Source organism: Anolis sagrei, chromosome 1, assembly GCF_037176765.1.
Source record: "Anolis sagrei isolate rAnoSag1 chromosome 1, rAnoSag1.mat, whole genome shotgun sequence".
NCBI classification, from domain to species: Eukaryota; Metazoa; Chordata; class Lepidosauria; order Squamata; family Dactyloidae; genus Anolis; species Anolis sagrei.
The window spans coordinates 336,545,265-336,564,669 of NC_090021.1; the positions used below are offsets into that span (position 1 = coordinate 336,545,265).

The 19,405-nt window shown below is 44.8% G+C and overlaps 1 protein-coding gene across 2 annotated transcripts in view; it reads right to left on the reverse strand.

Moving 5' to 3' along the window:
- The window catches only part of SLC35F4 (solute carrier family 35 member F4), a 226,586-nt gene extending 209,993 nt beyond the window's left edge, over window positions 1-16,593 (reverse strand). For both annotated transcript variants that reach the window (XM_060753612.2, XM_060753594.2), the window contains exon 1: window positions 16,126-16,593. In XM_060753612.2, coding sequence (XP_060609595.1) covers window positions 16,126-16,228 — 103 coding nt within the window. In that variant the 5' untranslated portion in view covers window positions 16,229-16,593. The remainder of the gene's footprint in view (window positions 1-16,125) is intronic.
- Between the last annotated feature and the right edge of the window lie 2,812 nt (window positions 16,594-19,405).

The window sequence follows — 19,405 nt, forward strand, 5'->3', positions numbered from 1 at the left end:
TTGTTCCGTGGTCAGTTCTTACTGTTGCTACTTGGTCCTTATACAGATTCCCCAGGGGAGAGATAAGGGGGCTTGGGATGCCCATCCCACCAAGAACTTGCCACAATTTATTATGATCCACACAGTCAAAGGCTTTAGAATAGTCAATGAAACAAAAATAGATGTTTTTCTGAAACTCCCTGCCTTTCTCCATTCTCCAGCATCCAGATATTGGCAATTGGGTCTCTGGTTCCTCTGCCTTTTCTGAACCCAGCTTGTACATCTGGCAACTCTCGCTCCATGTATTGCTATAGTCTTCCTTGCAGGATCTTGAGCATTATCTTACTTGCATGAGAAATAAGGGCCACTATACGGAAGTTTGAGTAAGTTCTTTAAAAAAGAGAGAGAACCATATACAAGGCTTCAAGTTTCAAAACGTGACTTTGGGTCATTCCAGTCCCAAAAAAGTAACATTTGCAAGTCCAACATTTGCAGCATCCAGGACATGCTGCACAAATGTAAACACTTCTAGATTTAAATATAGAGCAAGCATGGTGTAGTAGTTTGAGCATTGTAGTATCACTCCAGATGCCAAATCCCTGCTCAGCCACAGAACCCAGATCTTGGGCAAGTCGCACTTTCTCGGCCTCGAAGAAAAGCAAAAGCAAACTCCTTTGGGGTCACCATAAGTCAGAAATAACTTTGAGGCAAGCAACAATAAGGCCAAAACGTCCTCCTTTCCTTTCCTTAAAAATTGCATCTTTATTTCAAGTAACCCTTTCATAAAGCAGGTCACCCGACGCCTCCTCGAGACAATCGCCTTACGTAATCATCTGTCCCAGAATTTTTATTTATTTATTCATTTTGCCAGCTTGCTGCAGGAAGACGACAGTTGTTTGGTGCCAGCTTGTCTTCCCTTTCATCAGCAGCAAAAATAAAAGGGCTTAGGAAGGGGTTATTTTATCTTGCCCTTCTTTCGTTTACTGCTGATTAAATGCTTTGTTCCTTTGGGAACCTTTCCTTTCTTGGCAAGGACTTTAAATACCCAGTTTTTAAAAAAGACAGAGCCAAGCCGTTCCAGTCGTTTTGCAGCTGCAACGAAGGCTGCATCTACGCTGTAGGATTAATGGAGTTTGGCCCCAGTTTGTCTGCCATGATTCAATACTGTGGAATAATGGGAGCTGTAGTTTGGTGGGGCACCAGCTCTGTTTGGCAGAGAAAGCTGTTCATAGAATCATAGAATCATAGAATCAAAGAGTTGAAGAGACCTCATGGGCCATCCAGTCCAACCCCCTGCCAAGAAGCAGGAATGTTGCATTCAAATCACCCCTGACAGATGGCCATCCAGCCTCTGTTTAAAAGCTTCCAAAGAAGGAGCCTCCACCACACTCCGGGGCAGAGAGTTCCACTGCTGAACGGCTCTCACAGTCAGGAAGTTCTTCCTCGTGTTCAGATGGAATCTCCTCTCTTGTACTTTGAAGCCATTGTTCCGCGTCCTAGTCTCCAAGGAAGCAAAAAACAAGCTTGCTCCCTCCTCCCTGTGGCTTCCTCTCACATATTTATACATGGCTATCATATCTCCTCTCAGCCTTCTCTTCTTCAGGCTAAACATGCCCAGCTCCTTAAGCCGCTCCTCATGGCGTTTGTTCTCCAGACCCTTGATCATTTGAGTCGCCCTCCTCTGGACACATTCCAGCTTGTCAATATCTCTCTTGAATTGTGGTGCCCAGAATTGGACACAATATTCCAGGTGTGGTCTAACCAAAGCAGAATAGAGGGGTAGCATTACTTCCCTGGACCTAGACACTATGCTCCTATTGATGCAGGCCAAAATCCCATTGGGTTTTTTTGCCGCCACATCACATTGTTGGCTCATGTTTAACTTGTTGTCCACAAGGACTCCAAGATCTTTTTCACACGTACTGCTCCTACAACTCCTAGGATTCTATAGCATTGAGCTATGGCACTTAAAGTGGTATCGAATCTCATTCATTCTACAGTATAGATGTACCTTCATAGAATCATAGTGTTGGAAGGGGCCTCGAGGGCCATCCAGTCCAACCCCTTTCTGCCAAGAAGCAGGAAAATCGCATTCAAAGCATCCCTGACAGATATTTATTATTTATTTATTTCACACACTTCTAGCCCGCCCTTCTCCTCCCAAGGGAGACTCAGGGCAGACTCACACAAGCACCGTACGATGCTAACACCATATAAACAGTAAACAAATGCCTTAAAACATTAAAATAATTCATTAAAACAATAGATTAAAACCAAATCCACTGCCAAGAAGGCCCTGTCTCTCATCCCCACCAACCGTGTTTGCGATGGTGGTGGGATTGAGAGCAGGGCCTCCCCTGAAGATCTTGAAGATAGCCATCCAGCTCTCCAAACCCTCCAAAGAAGGAGCCTCCACCACACTCCAGGGGCAGAGAGTTCCACTGCTGGACAGCTCTCACAGTTAGGAAGTTCTTCCTCATGTTCAGGTGGGATCTGGTCCCAAAGTCAAGTCTTCCCTCCTATCCTTTAGAAGAAGAGGTGGCCAGCCTGATGTCCCAGGTGGGATCTGGTTCCAAAGCCATGTCTTCAATTTTCTTCTATAGGACAGGAGGTAGGTGGCCAGCCTGATGCCCCTGGGGAGTGAGTTCCACAGATGGGGGGGGCACTGACAAGAAGGCCCTGTCTCTTCTTGCCACCAACCGTGTTTGCGATGGTGGTTGGATTGAGAGCAGGGCCTCCCCTGAAGATCTTGAAGATAGCCATCCAGTCTCTGCTTAAAAGCCTCCAAAGAAGGAGCCTCCACCACACTCCGGGGTAGAGAGTTCCACTGCTAAACAGCTCTCACAGTTAGGAAGTTCTTCCTCATGTTCAGGTGGAATATCCTTTCCTGCAGTTTGAAGCCACTGTTCTGTGTCCTAGACTCCAAACAGAAGAAAAAAATCTTGCTCCCTTCTCCCTATGACTTCCCCTCGCATCTTGATACATGGCCCTCATCATGTCTCCTCTCAGTCTACTCTTCTGCAGGCTAAACATGCCCAGCTCTTTAAGCCGCTCCTCATAGGGCTTGTTCTCCAGACCTTTGATCATTTGAATTGCTCTCTTCCTCTGGACACATTCCAGCTTTAAGTCAACACCTCCCTTCAGTTGCGATGCCCAGAATTGGACACAGTATTCCAAATGTGGTCTGACCAAGGCAGAATAGAGCATGGGGAGCATGACTTCCCTGGATCTAGACACTAGACTCCAATTGATGCAGCCCAAAATCCCCTTGGGTTTTTTTGCCACTGTATGACATGGTTGCCTCATGTTTAACTTATTGTCCACAAGGACTCCAAGATCTTTTTCACACGTACTGCCTTCACTCCTTTTGTCTCAGACATCTTCTCAAATTCCATCTTTCCATAGCTATGTCCTAGTCGAGAATACTCAAACAATAAACATTGCAGTAGGTCACTTACACTTGCCAGCAGAGCTGTGTACAAAAATGTATAATTCCTCATAAATGCGGAAAGCATCTGAGGCATACAGAAGCAAACAGTACCAGGTCATTTCCAGTGGCAAGGAAATTTAAAATACAGCCCCCATACACACAAAAACACATACTCAAACACATTCACGCCTGCCCACACAAACTGCTACCGGTCACACACTGTTCTGGACTGAAAACTTCCAACGCAAAAGTAATTTTGCCATCCTGGCTCTGGAAAGTGACCCTTTTTTTTGGAACTGGACAAGGCAATACAAAGAAAACTCATTCAGACATTCATCGCTGAAGAATAAACCTTCTCCAATTAATTTCAGCCTCAAGTGGGAAATAAATAACACAACTCAGGGACTTGGAACAAAATAACAAGAAGGATTTTTACTCCAACCTCAAAGGAATATCAGGTGGTGCATCTACACCAGGCATGGGCAAAGTTGAGCCCTCCAGGTGTTTTGGACTTCAACGCCTATAATTTAACAGCCTTGGGCCCTTTTCATTTTCATAGAATCATAGAATCAAAGAATTGGAAGAGACCACATGGGCCATCCAGTCCAACCCCTTCTGCCAAGAAGCAGGAATATTGCATTCAAATCACCCCTTACAGATGGCCATCCAGCTTGTTTAAAAGCCTCCAAAGAAGGCGCCTCCACCACACTCCGGGGCAGAGAGTTCCACTGCTGAACGGCTCTCACAGTCAGGAAGTTCTTCCTCGTGTTCAGATGGAATCTCCTCTCTTGTAGTTTGAAGCCATTGTTCCGCGACCTAGTCTCCAGGGCAGCAGAAAACAAGCTTGCTTCCTCCTCCCTGTGGCTTCCTCTCACATATTTATACATGGCTATCATATCTCCTCTCAGCCTTCTCTTCTTCAGGCTAAACATGCCCAGCTCCTTAAGCCGCTCCTCATAGGGCTTGTTCTCCAGACCCTTGATCATTTTAGTCGCCCTCCTCTGGACACATTCCAGCTTTTCAATATTTTCATCTGCTTAAGCTGAGATGTATATAGCAAACATTAGGTAACCTACAGTCATATCCCTGAATAACTATCTATATAAATAAAAATGCAATGTTCGTTTGTGGGATTAACATAATTCGAAAACCACTGGATGAATTGCCACCAAAATTGGCCACAATATACCTATCAGGCCAATGAGTGACCATCACTCAAAAAATTGATTTTGTCATTTGGGATTTATAGTTTACTTACAAACAAAGAGCATTCTGAACTCCACCAATGAAGGAATTGAACGAAACTTGGTACACATAATTCCCACGACCAACAGAAAACACTGGAAGGGTTTAGTGTGCATTGACTTTGAGTTTGGGAGTTGTAGTTCACCTACATCCAGAGAGCACTGTGGACTCAAACAACATAACTCAAAAGCCACTGGGCAAGTTGCTGACAAATTTGGCCACAAGACACCTACTACCCCGAGGAGTGACCATCACAAAAAATGGATTTTGTTGTTTGGGATTTGTAGTTGCTGGGATTTATAGTTTACTTACAAACAAAGAGCATTCTGAACTCCACCAATGATGGAATTGAACAAAACTTGGCACACAGAATTCCCACGACCAACAAAATATACTGGAAGGATTTGTAGGCATTGACCTTGAGTTTGGGAGTTGTAGTTCACCTACATCAGAGAGCACTGTGAACTCAAACAATGATGGATCTGGACCAAACTTGGGAGGAATACTCCATCTGCCCAAATGTGAACACAGATGGAGTTTGGGGGGTAAAAGACATTGACATTTGGGAATTGTAGTTGCTGGGATTTATAGTTCACCTATAATCAAAACGCATTCTGAACCTCACCTATGATAGAATTGGGCCAAACCTCCCACACAGAACCCCCATGAACAACAGAAAATACTGTATTTTCTGGTGGTCTTTGGCAACCCTGCTAACACCCCCTCATGGGGTCTCAAACCCCTGGTTGAGAAATGCTGCCTTAAGGCCATCCAGTCCAACTCCCTTCACTAGGGCAGGAAAACATAATCAAAGCCCTCCTGACAAAGAACCATCCAGCCATAGGTATAGATAGATATATATGATTCACACACACATATATATGTATACAACAGATATTGTATCATGGATTTGAAAGGGACCCCTAAAGAAGGGCAATTCCATTGTGTTGCCCAGAATTGGACACAGTATTCCAGATGTGGTCTAACCAAGGCGGAATAGATCATGGGTAGCATGATTTCCCTGGATCTAGACACTAGACTCCTATTTGTTGTTGTTCATTCGTTCAGTCGTCTCCGACTCTTCGTGACCTCATGGACCAGCCCACGCCAGAGCTCCCTGTCGGCCGTCACCACCCCCAGCTCCTTCAAGGTCAGTCCAGTCACTTCAAGGATGCCGTCCATCCATCTTGCCCTTGGTCGGCCCCTCTTCCTTTTGCCTTCCACTTTCCCCAGCATAATTGTCTTCTCTAGGCTTTCCTGTCTCCTCATGATGTGGCCAAAGGACTTCAACTTTGTCTCTAGTCTCCTTCCCTCCAATGAGCAGCCGGGCTTTATTTCCTGGAGGATGGACTGGTTGGATCTTCTCGCAGTCCAAGGCACTCTCAGAACTTTCCTCCAACACCACAGCTCAAAAGCATCGATCTTCCTTCGCTCAGCCTTCCCTAAGGTCCAGCTCTCACATCCGTAGGTGACTACAGGGAATACCATGGCTTTGACTAGGCAATGGATCTTTGTTGCCAGTCTGATTCTACTCTTTACTATTTTATCGAGACTGGACATTGCTCTCCTCCCAAGAAGGAAGCGTCTTCTGATTTCCTGGCCACAGTCTGCATCTGCAGTCATCTTTGCGCCTAGAAATACAAAGTCTGTCACGGCCTCCACATTTTCTCCCTCTATTTTCCAGTTGTCAATCATTCTTGTTGCCATAATCTTGGTTTTTTTGACGTTTAGCTGCAACCCAGCTTTTGCGCTTTCTTCTTTCACCTTCATTAGAAGGCTCCTCAGCTCCTCCTCGCTTTCGGCCATCAGAGTGGTGTCATCTGCATATCTGAGGTTGTTAATGTTTCTTCCATATGCAGGCCAAAATCCCATTCAGGTTAAAATTTTCTACGGTTAAAAAATCAGGGTCTTTTATTTGCAATCTTTCCACTTTTTTGGGGAGGGGGTGTCTAAAGCTAGTGAATATGTAGGGCTGACTGTATTGGGTGCATTCAGTTTGAATTAGACGACAGGCAGACAAACACCACCTGAATTTCCATTAACAGTGGGTGAGTCAGATGGAAGCCAAGACCTGTCAATTAGAAAAATTAGCCACAACCTTATCATGCCAGCGATGAAACACTTTTTTTCCTTCTCAGCAAAAAACGATGCTACTAGAATTAGGATATTCAACTTGTACCGGCCAGGTCTAAATGTAAGTGATTTTTCTTCCTGAATCAAAGCCACGGGACACTTTCCAGACCCTTCCTTTCCTCCTGGAATAGGGATGTTGTCGACTATATTTCCCTCTTGGCACATTTCCTGCATCTTTAAGAACTGAAAGCAAGATCCCTTTTCTTTTCTTGGCATGAAGATGAAGTCACTGGAAGAGGTCATCATGCTCAAATTCTGCTGCTGTAGTTACTAAAACTTTCCTGCTGAGAGATAATAAATCTTATTTTCCAACACTGGCGGTGAAAATGCTAAAGGCATGCCAGTAAGCTTTGGGCTTAAATGTTGTTGTTGTCGTCGTCATAGAATCAGAGAATCAAAGAATTGGAAGAGACCTCATGGGCCATCCAGTCCAACCCCATTCTGCTAAGAAGCAGGGATATTTAGTTCTTGTGGGGTTTTTCGGGCTATATGGCCATGTTCTAGAGGCATTTCTCCTGACGTTTCACCTGCATCTATGGCAAGCATCCTCAGAGGTGATTTGAATGCAGGGATATTGCATTCAAATCACCCCTGATAGATGGCCATCCAGCCTCTGTTTAAAAGCTTCCAAAGAAGGAGCCTCCACCACACTCCACTGCTGACCGGCTCTCACAGTCAGGAAGTTCTTCCTCGTGTTCAGATAGAGTCTCCTTTCTTGTAGTTTGAAGCCATTGTTCCATTGCGCCCTAGTCTCCAAGGAAGCAGAAATCAAGCTTGCTCCCTCCTCCCTGTGGCTTCCTCTCACATATTTATACATGGCTATCATATCTCCTCTCAGTCTTCTCTTCTTCAGGCTAAACATGCCCAGCTCCTTAAGCCGCTCCTTATAGGGCTTGTTCTCCAGACCCTTGATCATTTTAGTCACCCTCCTCTGGACACATTCCAGATCATAATCATGATCTTCATCACCATCATTATCATCCCATATAATAAACCTTATCTGACTGGCACAAACTGGGGATCACAACCAGACACAGTGAAGACATCTGCCCTTGCGCTATGCTACTCTACTGCTGAGTACGCATGCCCACTGTGGACCACATCTCACCACACTAAAACAGTAGATGTGGCTCTTAATGAGACATGCCGCATTATCATGGGGTGTCTGCGCCCTACACCACTGGAGAAATTACACTGCTTAGCCGGTATTGCACCACCTGACATCTGCCAGGAAGTAGCAGCCAATAGTGAAAGGACCAAGGCAGAGACATCCCCAGCTCATCCCTTGTTTGGGTATCAGCCAGCACGTCAACAACTTAAATCAAGACATAGTTTTCTAAGATGTACAGAGACACTCGCTGGAACACTTCAGCAAGCGAGAGTCCAAAAGTGGCAGGCTCAAACCCAGAATCTCAACCAATGGCTGATACCAAATGAGAGACTCCCCCCGCCCTGGGCACACAGAAGACTGTGTGACTTGGAAGGCACTGAACAGACTGCGCTCTGGCACCATGAGATGCAGCGCATCCTTAAGAAATGGGGCCACAAAGTGGAATCCACGACATGCGAGTGTGGAGAAGAGCAAACCACTGACCACCTGCTGCGATGCACCCTGAGCCCTGCCACATGCACAATGGAGGACCTCCTTGCAGCAACACCAGAGGCACTTCAAGTGGCCAGATACTGGTCAAAGGACATTTAATCAACTACCAAGCTTGCAAATTTTGTGTTTTGTCTGTTTGTTTGTTTGTTTGTTTTGTTCTGTTAGGAATGTAATACAATTGACTGGTTGCCCTGACATGACAAATAAATAAATAAACCTTATTATCTAACACTGGTGGTCAAAACATTAAAGACATGCTAGCATTGCTTTGGATGTAAATGTTGTTGTTGTCGTTGTCGTCGTTGTCATCATCATCATCTTTAACACCTTCATCACCATTATTACCATCCCATATAATAAACCTCTCTGTCCACAAAAGTAAAACTGGTTTCAAAACACAGCTATTACGAATCTATATAAATAAAAATGTAATGTTCGTTTGTGGGATTAATAGAACTCAAAAACCACTGGACGAATTGACACCAAATTTGGACACAAGACACCTAACAACCTAATGTATGTCCTTCACTCAAAACAATTGATTTTGTCATTTGGGAGTTGTAGTTGCTGGGATTTATAGTTCACCTACAATCAAAGAGCATTCTGAACCCCACCAACGATGGAATTGAACCAAACTTGGCACACAGGACTCCCATGACCAACAGAAAATACTGGAAGGGTTTGGTGGGCAGCGTCCTTCGGTTTTGGAGTTGTAGTTCACCTACATCCAGAGATCACTGTGGACTCAAACAATGATGGATCTGGACCAAACTCTACATGAATACTCAATATGCCCAAATATGAACACTGATGGAGTTTGGGGAAAATAGAATCTTGACATTTGGGAGTTGTACTTGCTGGGATTTATAGTTCACCTACAATCACAGAGCATTCTGAATCCCACCAACGATATAACTGGGCCAAACCTCCCACACAGAACCCCCATGTGGGCCACAGCAATGCGTGGCAGGGGACGGCCAGTGTGACATAAGGAAAACACAAATGATACAGCACAATGAATAGTCTCTTTGAGCAATCAACCTTAAAAGGCCCACTATTTATTTATTTACCTACTTACTGTATTTGTATACCACCTTTCTCAGCCAACTGGCGACTCAAGGCAGTTTCCAACAAATCAGTATACATAAAATATAATAGATAAAAAAACATTAAACAGAATAAGACATCACAAAAGGAATAAAAGCAACATCATCAGCGTCTCATTATTCTCAAGCATTGTCCAATTCCACTGTCAGGTCATTCGATAAACAATGTTAACGTGTAAAGAGGAAACTGGGCGAATCTCTCTCGGGTCTCATCCAGACTGATTTAAAAAGAACAGAAAATTCCCCGCCTTTGTTCTTGTTCTTTTATGATTTTATTTTGGGGATCCAAACATGTTTTGCTTAACCCAGAATATTTTCTGTCTGCTCTCATTATGACAAGAGACTTTTGAAACCACACTCCTCCAAGTTGATTTATTTTAACCTAGTGTAAAATCGGAAAGTACGGGAACTAAATTCGGGATTTGGCCATCATTCTGGATGTGCCTTTGGAAGGGAGTTCTAGAGGCTGGGAACAGCCACTAAAAGGACCCTTTAAGGGTGATTGGTTATACAGTATTTTTACTAAACCATTGCTATTAGAAATATTGCAGCTTCCCCTATGAACCAGTGCATACCTTGAGATTTATTTATTTATTTATTTATTTAAAAGTTTTTAAAAGTTTTGTATACCAGCCTTCTCACCTCTCTTGACGGACTCAGACTGGTTTCCAACCATAATATCACATACAATCAATAAAATATCATAATACATATTACAGTAAAACATTAAAACAGCAATTACAATCAGTAACTATAATGGTCAGTTGTCACACTAAAATCGTTGCTCATCATCCTCTATCCATATCTCAGGGTGTTGGATCACTCGTTGGATGCCTATCTCCATAACCAGGTCTTCACCTGTTTCCTAAATGTCAGGATAGACGGGGTGGTTCTGATCTCCAGTGGGAGAGAGTTCCAGAGTTGAGGTGCCACCACCGAGAAGGCCCTGTCCCTCGTCCCCACCAGACACGCTTGAAAGGAGAGTGGGACTGAGAGCAGGGCCTCTCCAGACGATCTTAATAATCTTGATGGTTCATAGGGGAGAATACGTTCGGAGAAGTAAACAGGGCCAGAGTCGTTTAGGGCTTTAAAGGTTAACACCAGCACTTTGAATTGTGCTCGGAAGCTAATTGGCAGCCAGTGGAGCTGGTGTAACAGTGGAGTGGTGTGCTCCCTGTACCCAGCACCCGTTAGTAGTCTGGCTGCCGAGCGTTGGACTAGTTGCAGCTTCCGGGCAGTCTTCAGAGACAACCCCACGTAGAGAGCGTTGCAGTAATCTAAACAGGATGTAACCAAAGCGTGGACCACCGTGGCCAAGTCAGACTTTCCAAGAGATCTTCTGGGGAGTCACTGCTCTCTCTCCCCCCGCGTCTCATGCACGGTTGGTGGGGACAAGGGAGAGAGCCTTCTCGGTGGTGGCCCCCGGGCTCTGGAACTCCCTCCCTAGGGAAATCAGACAGGCTCCCACCTTGTCCTCCTTTTGGATTCAACTAAAAACCTGGACGTTCCAGTGTGCTTTTGATTAAGCAGCTCACCAGTAACTTGAAGTTCCGCACTTTACTACCTCAACATGTGTTATGACAGTATTTCCTGCCCAGTTTACTGTATTGTTGTGCTTTCCTGCGCTCCTGTAAAAATAAATTGCACTCATTGAATTAAAACATCAGATAAAACAAATACAACACAATTGAAAGCAATATAAAAACAATATGGCTGAAAGAAATATAGCTGAGATACAGATTCAATGAGTGCAATACATTCAATGTTGATGCTGTCATCATGATCTTTAACGTCTTCATCACCATAATTATCTTCCCATACAATAAATATTATTGTCTAACACTGGTGGTCATAACATTAAAGACATGCTACCATTGCTTTGGATGTAAATATTTTTGTTGTTGTTGTAGTTGTTGTCGTTGTCATAAAATAAATAAATTTGGTGACCCCTCTGACACCCCCTCTGAACACCCCCAGAGCTTTTATTTTATATATATGTCTGTGTGTGTGTAATGTTCGTTTGTGGGATTAACACAACTCAAAAACCACTGGACAAATTGACACCAAATTTGCACACAATGCACATATCAGGCCAACAAGTGACCATCGCTCATAAAAACACTGGGAACAACAGCAGAAAAGACTTAAAAGGCCAAAAAAAACCCAAATATACATTACAACACATGCACAAAACTGTGTGTGTGTGTGTGTGTGTAAACACATATATATACACACACAAAACACATATACACAGACTACAGACTAGGCCACAGCAATGCATGGCAGAGGATGGCTAGACTATATATTGTGGGCACCACAATTCAAGAGAGATATTGACAAGCTGGAATGTGTCCAGAGGAGGGCGACTAAAATGATCACGGGTCTGGAGAACAAGCCCTATGAGGAGCGGCTTAAGAAGCTGGGCATGTTTAGCCTGAAGAAGAGAAGGCTGAGAGGAGATATGATGGCCATGTATAAATATGTGAGAGGAAGTCATAGGGAGGAGGGAGCAAGCTTGTTTCCTGCTTCCCTGGAGACTAGGACGCGGAACATTGGCTTCAAACTACAAGAGAGGAGATTCCATCTGAACATGAGGAAGAACTTCCTGACTGTGAGAGCCGTTCAGCAGTGGAACTCTCTGCCCCGGAGTGTGATGGAATCATAGAATCATAGAATCAAAGAGTTGGAAGAGACCTCATGGGCCATCCAGTCCAACCCCCTGCCAAGAAGCAGGAATATTGCATTCAAAGCACCCCTGACAGATGGCCATCCAGCCTCTGTTTCAAAGCTTCCAAAGAAGGAGCATCCACCACACTCCGGGGCAGAGAGTTCCACTGCTGAACAGCTCTCACAGTCAGGAAGTTCTTCCTCATGTTCAGATGGAATCTCCTCTCTTGTAGTTTGAAGCCATTGTTCCGCGTCCTAGTCTGCAGGGAGGCTCCTTCTTTGGAAGCTTTGAAACAGAGGCTGGATGGCCATCTGTCAGGGGTGATTTGAATGAGATATTCCTGCTTCTTGGCAGAATGGGGTTGGACTGGATGGCCCATGAGGCCTCTTCCAACTCTTTGATTCTATGATTTGATTCTGTGATTCTATGATTCTATAAATAGAATGTGTGTATATATATATATATACACATGCAAACACATATATATACACTCACAAAACACATATACACAGACTAGGCCACAGCAATGCATGGCAGAGGATGGCTAGTCTGTGTGTGTGTGTGTGTGTATGTGTGTGTGTGTGCGCGCGCGTGTGTGTGGAGTTATACTTCAAAAATGTACCTGCTCTGACTTACATACAAATTTAACTTAAGAACAAACGTACAGAACTTATGTTGTTCATAACTTGTACTCAGACATAGTCCTGCCAGTTCCCTCCCTTGAAATACAGCCTCTGGAAAACCTCCCCAAAATCTGTTCCTCCAGAAGCCGTGTGAGAGGGCGAAGAAAAATAGATATGTGGAATGGAATGCAGAAATCCTCTTGTGTATATACTGTATAACAAAATAGAAACCATTGTATTTTTCATTTCTGTTACTGATTGCTTTCTGAAGAACTGGGCTAGAGAAATACATCTTGACACTTTCCCATCTGCAAATTGAAGGACCGGAATAACAGAGTTGGGAACACAAGGAGCAGTTTCATACTATAATCTAACCACTCTATAAGAACTACTCCCGCCGAAATCATTCTTCTACAGTGGCTAGATTGTCTGAAAGTGCTCCCTCTTTTCTCTCTCATTCTGGTCCTCAAAAATAGACTTACACAAGCTTCCATAAACATTAGGGGAAACTTCCTGGAGGAAAGAGCTGTTCAGACGCTGAATTTGCTGCCATGGAGAGTGGTTGAATTTCTTTCTCTAGAGGCTTTTAAGCAGAGGCTTGATGGCCATCTGTTGGGAGGGCTTTGATTGGGCATTCCTGCATGGCAGAATAAGGTTAGGATGAATGGTCCTTGGGATTTCTTACAACTCTGAGATTCTATGGATCTGTATAACATTTAGTGAAGTTTACTGAATGGCGAAGATTCACATAGCCAGCAACTGTAGAGAATCAAAGAGCATTCTGAACTCCACAAATGATGGAATTGAACCAAACATGGCATACAGTACTTCCATGACCAACAGAACACACTGGAAGGGTTTAGTGGGCATTGACCTTGAGTTTGGGAGTTGTAGTTCACCTACATCCAGAGAGCAGTGTGGACTCAAACAATGATGGATCTGGGCCAAACTTGGCACAAATACTCAATATGCCCAAATATGAACACAGATGAAGTTTGGGTGAAATAGACCTTGACATTTAGGAGTTGTAGTTACTGGGATTTATAGTTCACCTACAATCAAAGAGCATGCTGAACCCCACCAACGAGAGAAATGGGGCAAACTTCCTACACAGAACCCCCATAACCAACAGAAAATACTTGAGGACAACAAGTCCAATTCCCTTCACCAGGGCAAGAAAATGTAATCAAAGTCCTCCTGACAAAGAGCCATCCAGCCATAGATATAGATGGATATATATGATTCACACACAGAGAGAAATATAGTATCATAGATTTGAAAGGGACTTCTAAAGAAGGACAATGACATGTTGCCAGTTCCAGAGTAGGCAAACCAGACAATCTCCACATCAACACTGACAAAGAAACAAGAAATACTGTTTACCCACAAGCATCAAGACATTACATATATTAGAAACCAACACTTTCTCATTACTTTATTTTCCATCTCACGAGACAGGGCCACAGCAAATGTAACAACATTTGGACATTAAAACATGGAGTTAAAAACGAATTAATATAAATATTTAAATCACATAATCCGAAAACCGTAGTCCAGGTCATTCCAAATATCAATTGTACATAATCCCTGATTTTTCCTTGTACTGTTTACTGCCCAAAGGCATGGTCCCATAACCAAGTTTTTACTTTTTTTCTGAAGGCCAGAAAAAATATATATGTATATATTTCAGATTTCAATATTAATGTCAAAAATATGTAGTATGATTTTACATAGGATTTGTGCTACATTAGAACAGTAAAAACAAATATCACTTAAGTAAAATAAACATTAAATATTAATAACCAGGAAAAATAAAATAATGTGTAAACACTAAACTAATCTGGGAATCTGCTATTGCAACACATCCAATGAATCCTAGAATCCTAGAGTTGGAAGAGACCTCATGGGCCATCCAGTCCAACCCCATTCTGCCAAGAAGCAGGAATATTGCATTCAAATCACCCCTGACAGATGGCCATCCAGCCCCTGTTTAAAAGCTTCCGAAGAAGGAGCCTCCACCACACTCTGGTGCAGAGAGTTCCACTGCTGAACGGCTCTCACAGTCAGGAAATTCTTCCTCATGTTCAGATGGAATCTCCTCTCTTGTAGTTTGAAGCCATTGATCCATTGCATCCTAGTCTCCAGGGAAGCAGAAAACAAGCTTGCTCCCTCCTCCCTGTGGCTTCCTCTCACATATTTATATATGGCTATCATATCCCCCCAGAGGCTGGATGGCCATCTGTCAGGGGTGATTTGAATGCAATATTCCTGCTTCTTGGCAGAATGGGATTGGACTGGATGGCCCATGAGGTCTCTTCCAACTCTTTGATTCTATGATTCTAGGACTTCCCAAGGCACAGCTGGCATACAAGCTTTAATTGTGCAAAAGCTCCCCTGGCCACCACAGAAACCTGGAACAATGGGAGTTATAGTCTGATAATGCTCCGGGTTTATTTGGCAGAGGAGACTAAGGACCTTGTCAAACTACAGCTCCCAAGAACTCGCAGCGTTGAGCCCTGGCCAACTAATTAATGCCACAGAGTAGATGCGTCCTGAATCGTCCCGGGCAGCCTCTGCTTTACACAAGCCCCCAAAACCCGCAGGTTCTCTCTCCTTTTTCCCCTCCCTCTCTCCCTCCCTCTCCGCCCCGCCCCCTGACACGCGAGCTCCATCTCCACGCGCGTCCGAAACACCCGCGTCCCTCCCGACTGCCCCTCCGATGCGGCAAGGCTCCAGAGCGCGCGGGGAAACCTCTGCTACGTGCGGACGCGGCTCTCTCTCGTTGAGACACGGGGACGGGAAGGCACAAAAAGAACCCCCCCCCCCATCTCACCCAAGACCACCCCCTTGGCTTCCCTCCTAGGCCACAGGCACAAGAAGAGTGGCAGGAAATGCCCCAATGTATTGGATAGATTGGATAAGGATAGCAGAGCGCGCCAAGGAGGTGCAGGAAAGTGGGTTCGGGGAAGGAGAAAGGCACAGGAGAATGGCCCACGGCTCATCTCTCCACTCTCTCCACAATCTCATCTATGTATTCCACCCTCCTTGTGACACTGTCACGGCCGCAGACCATTCCAAAAAGGGAGGAAAGGTGCGTGGGATGGAGATGGAGGAGGGAGAAAGGAGGATGGAGATGAAAAGGGACCCCAAAAGACGGAGCCGGTTCCCATCCCTCGCGCGGGACTCCCAGACCCGAAAGCAAGCCCACAGCCCTCTCCCACCCCATCCCACGCGAGGGGCACACCACACACACCGAGCCCAACACGTTGTGAGACACAGCCACGCATCAGGAGGGACACACACGTCGCTTTCTCCCCCCGCTTTCCCGGCGCGCTTACTTTTCTGGCTGGCATAGCCCGGGTAGTAGCCATAGTAGCCGGTGATGCGCAGGATGCGGTCCTCGATGGTGGCCACCCCGTTGGGCGCCGCCTTGACATCCATGCGGAGCCTCGGGCAAAAGGGGAAGAGGAGGGGAAAAGGAGGAGGAGGAGGAAGAGGAAGAGGGGGAAGAGAAGCCGGCGCCAAGGAAGGCGCACGGCTTGGTGCCCTGGCGCAGCGGCTGCAGCAAAGCGCAAAGACTCCCCGCCGCCTTTGCTTCTCCTTCTCCTCCTCCTCCTCCTCCTTCTCTTCTTCTTCGTCTCCTTGGGAGGCTAGCAAGCAACCCCCCTGCCCTGCTTGCCTCGCAGCCCCCCAAGCTTGGGAACCTCTCGGCTTCCCCTCTCACAAGCTCCAAAAGGTGAAGTTTTGGAGAGCAGTTTTTTTGGCGCACGGGGCGGAGAGTCTTCTTCTCCCCGCTCCTCCTTCTCTTTCTGGGCTGGAGGAGGAGGAGGAAGAAGAAGGGGAGGAGGAACGAGGAAACTTCCTTGGCAGGCTTAGGGCGCTCTCCTCCTCCTCCTCACTGGGGGTGTTAAGGGGTACCATCCCCAAAGGGAAGCATCCTCAAAGGAGGTGGCAACAAACACTACCCATGGGAGTTTGGATTGGTTTATACCAGGCATGGACCAACCTGGGCCCTCCAGGTGTTTTGGACTTCAAGTCCCACAATGCCTAACAACCTCATATCCCTTCCTTTCCCCCTTCCTTTACTGCTTAAGTGGCTGAGGGAGAAACACCTGGAGGGCCCAAGTTGGCCTATACCTGGTTTATACCCACAAACATATTTCTTATTTATTTATTTATTTAGAAGTCTTGTATACCGGCCTTCTCACCTCTCTTGAGGGACTCAGACCGGTTTCCAACCATACTATCACATACAATCAATAAAACATCATAATACATATTACAGTAAAACGTTAAAACAGCAATTACAATCAATAACTATAATGGTCAGTTGTCACACTAAAATCGTTGCTCATCATCCTCCATCCATATCTCAGGGTGTTGGCTCACTCGTCGAATGCCTGTCTCCATAACCAAGTTTTCACCTGTTTCCTTAATGTCAGGATAGACGGGGCAGTTCTGATCTCCAGTGGAAGAGAGTTCCAGAGTCGGGGGGCCACCACCGAGAAGGCCCTGTCCCTCGTCCCCACCAGACGCGCTTGCAAGGCTGGTGGGACCAAGAGCAGGGCCTCTCCAGATGATCTTAATAATCTTGATGGTTCATAGGGGACCATTAAGTCCTCATTCCTGAGCATTTGCTACTCTCTATCCACAAGTTCCACCATCCATGATAATAATAATAATAATAATAATAATAATAATAATAATAATAATAATAATTGTTTTGTCTGTTTGTTTTGTTCTGTTAGAAATGTAATACAATGGTCTGGTTACCCCTGACATAATAAAATAATAATAATAATAATAATAATAATAATAATAATAATAATAATGGTATCCTTGAAGTGACTGGTTTGACTTTGAAGGAACTGGGGGTGGCCACAGCTGACAGGGAGCTCTGGTGTGGGCTGGTCCATGAGGTCACATAGAGTCAGAAGTGATTGAACAAATAAATAACAACAACAACAATAATAGATGAAACGATGCATCACATCCTCAGCTGCTGCAAGATTAGCTAATGAACTAGGGCATGGGGTGAAAGTGCAGAGCTGTGGCATTAATTGTGAACAATTGGGACTAGGCATTCTCAAAGGCTTGTCCAAACATCCAAGTCTTCAATTCCTTCTGGAAGGAGGACAGTGTGGGGGTCTGCCTAATTTTCCTAGGGATGGTGTTCCAAAATTGGGGGGCCACCACCAAGGACACCCTCTTCTTCATCCCTGCAATACCAACCTTCTTCAGGCCTCCACTAGTAATTTGTTTGTTTTTAATTCCAAATGTTTACTATATTGTATAGGTGTGTATTGGTATGCAATTTTCCTTAGCATGCAACCAGATCTGGGACTGATCAAGACTCCATTTTAGAAACAGTATGCTTTACAGTAAAATAATGCTTTAAAGTAGAAGGAAAAAGGAAGAGGGGCCGACCAAGGGCAAGATGGATGGATGGCATCCTTGAAGTGACTGGACTGACCTTGAAGGAGCTGAGGGTGGTGACGGCCGACAGGGAGCTCTGGCGTGGGCTGGTCCATGAGGTTACGAAGAGTCGGAGACGACTGAACGAATGAACAACAACAACAACATGCTTTACAGCAGCCAGTAGAAACCGATCACTTTGGAGAGGAGACTCTATTAGACTCTCAGAACGGAGAGATACTTATACTTTGGACTATTGATTATTTATTTACCATATTTGTAGCCTGCCCTTCTCACCCCATAGAGGACTCAAGGCGGCTTACATATATAGGCAGAAGTTCGATGCCATATGAACATACATAGTAAAATAAACATATACATTAAAACAATCATTAAAAACATATCAAACCTTAAAACCACTTATTTAAAATCATGCTATCCAATATCATGCCCCCCCTTCTTGGCGTAGCCGGTTAAACTGTTGAGCTGCTGAACTTGTTGACCAAAAGGTCTGGGAGCTGGGATTCTATTGTTGTTGTTGTTGTTTTCTCATCTGCCTCTTCTTGCAGCTTGAGGTGAAGCACAACACTATTTATTTATTATTATTTATTTAGAGTTTTTATAACCCAGTCTTCTCGACCTCCGGAGAGGGACTCAGGCCGGCTAACAACAGAGGATTCAATACAGTAAGATCAAAGCAAATATACATCATCAATATAAAATACATTAAAATACAGTTCATACAAATTACAAAAAAGTCAGTTCGTCAGAGTGAAATCACAAATTCATCGCCATCCGCCAGTAGGTCAACAGTTATTGACTCAATCATCATTCTGCAAATGCAGTATCCCAAAGCCATGATTTTACCAGCTTTCTAAAAGTTAGGAGGGAAGAGGCAGATCTAATCTCCATCGGGAGGGAGTTCCAGAGCCAAGGGGCCACCACCGAGAAGGCCCTGTCCCTCGTTCCCACCAAACACGATTGCGAAGGAGATGGGACCAAGAGCAAGGCCCCTCCAGAAGATCTTAACAACTTTGATGGTTCATAGGGGAGAATCCATTCGGACAGGTAAATTGAGCCAGAACCGATTTATAGGTCAACACCAGCACTTTGAATTGTGCTCGGAAGCTGATTGGCAGCCAGTCGAGCTGACGCAACAGAGGAGTAGTATGCTTCCTGTACCCCACTCCTGTTAGTAGTCTG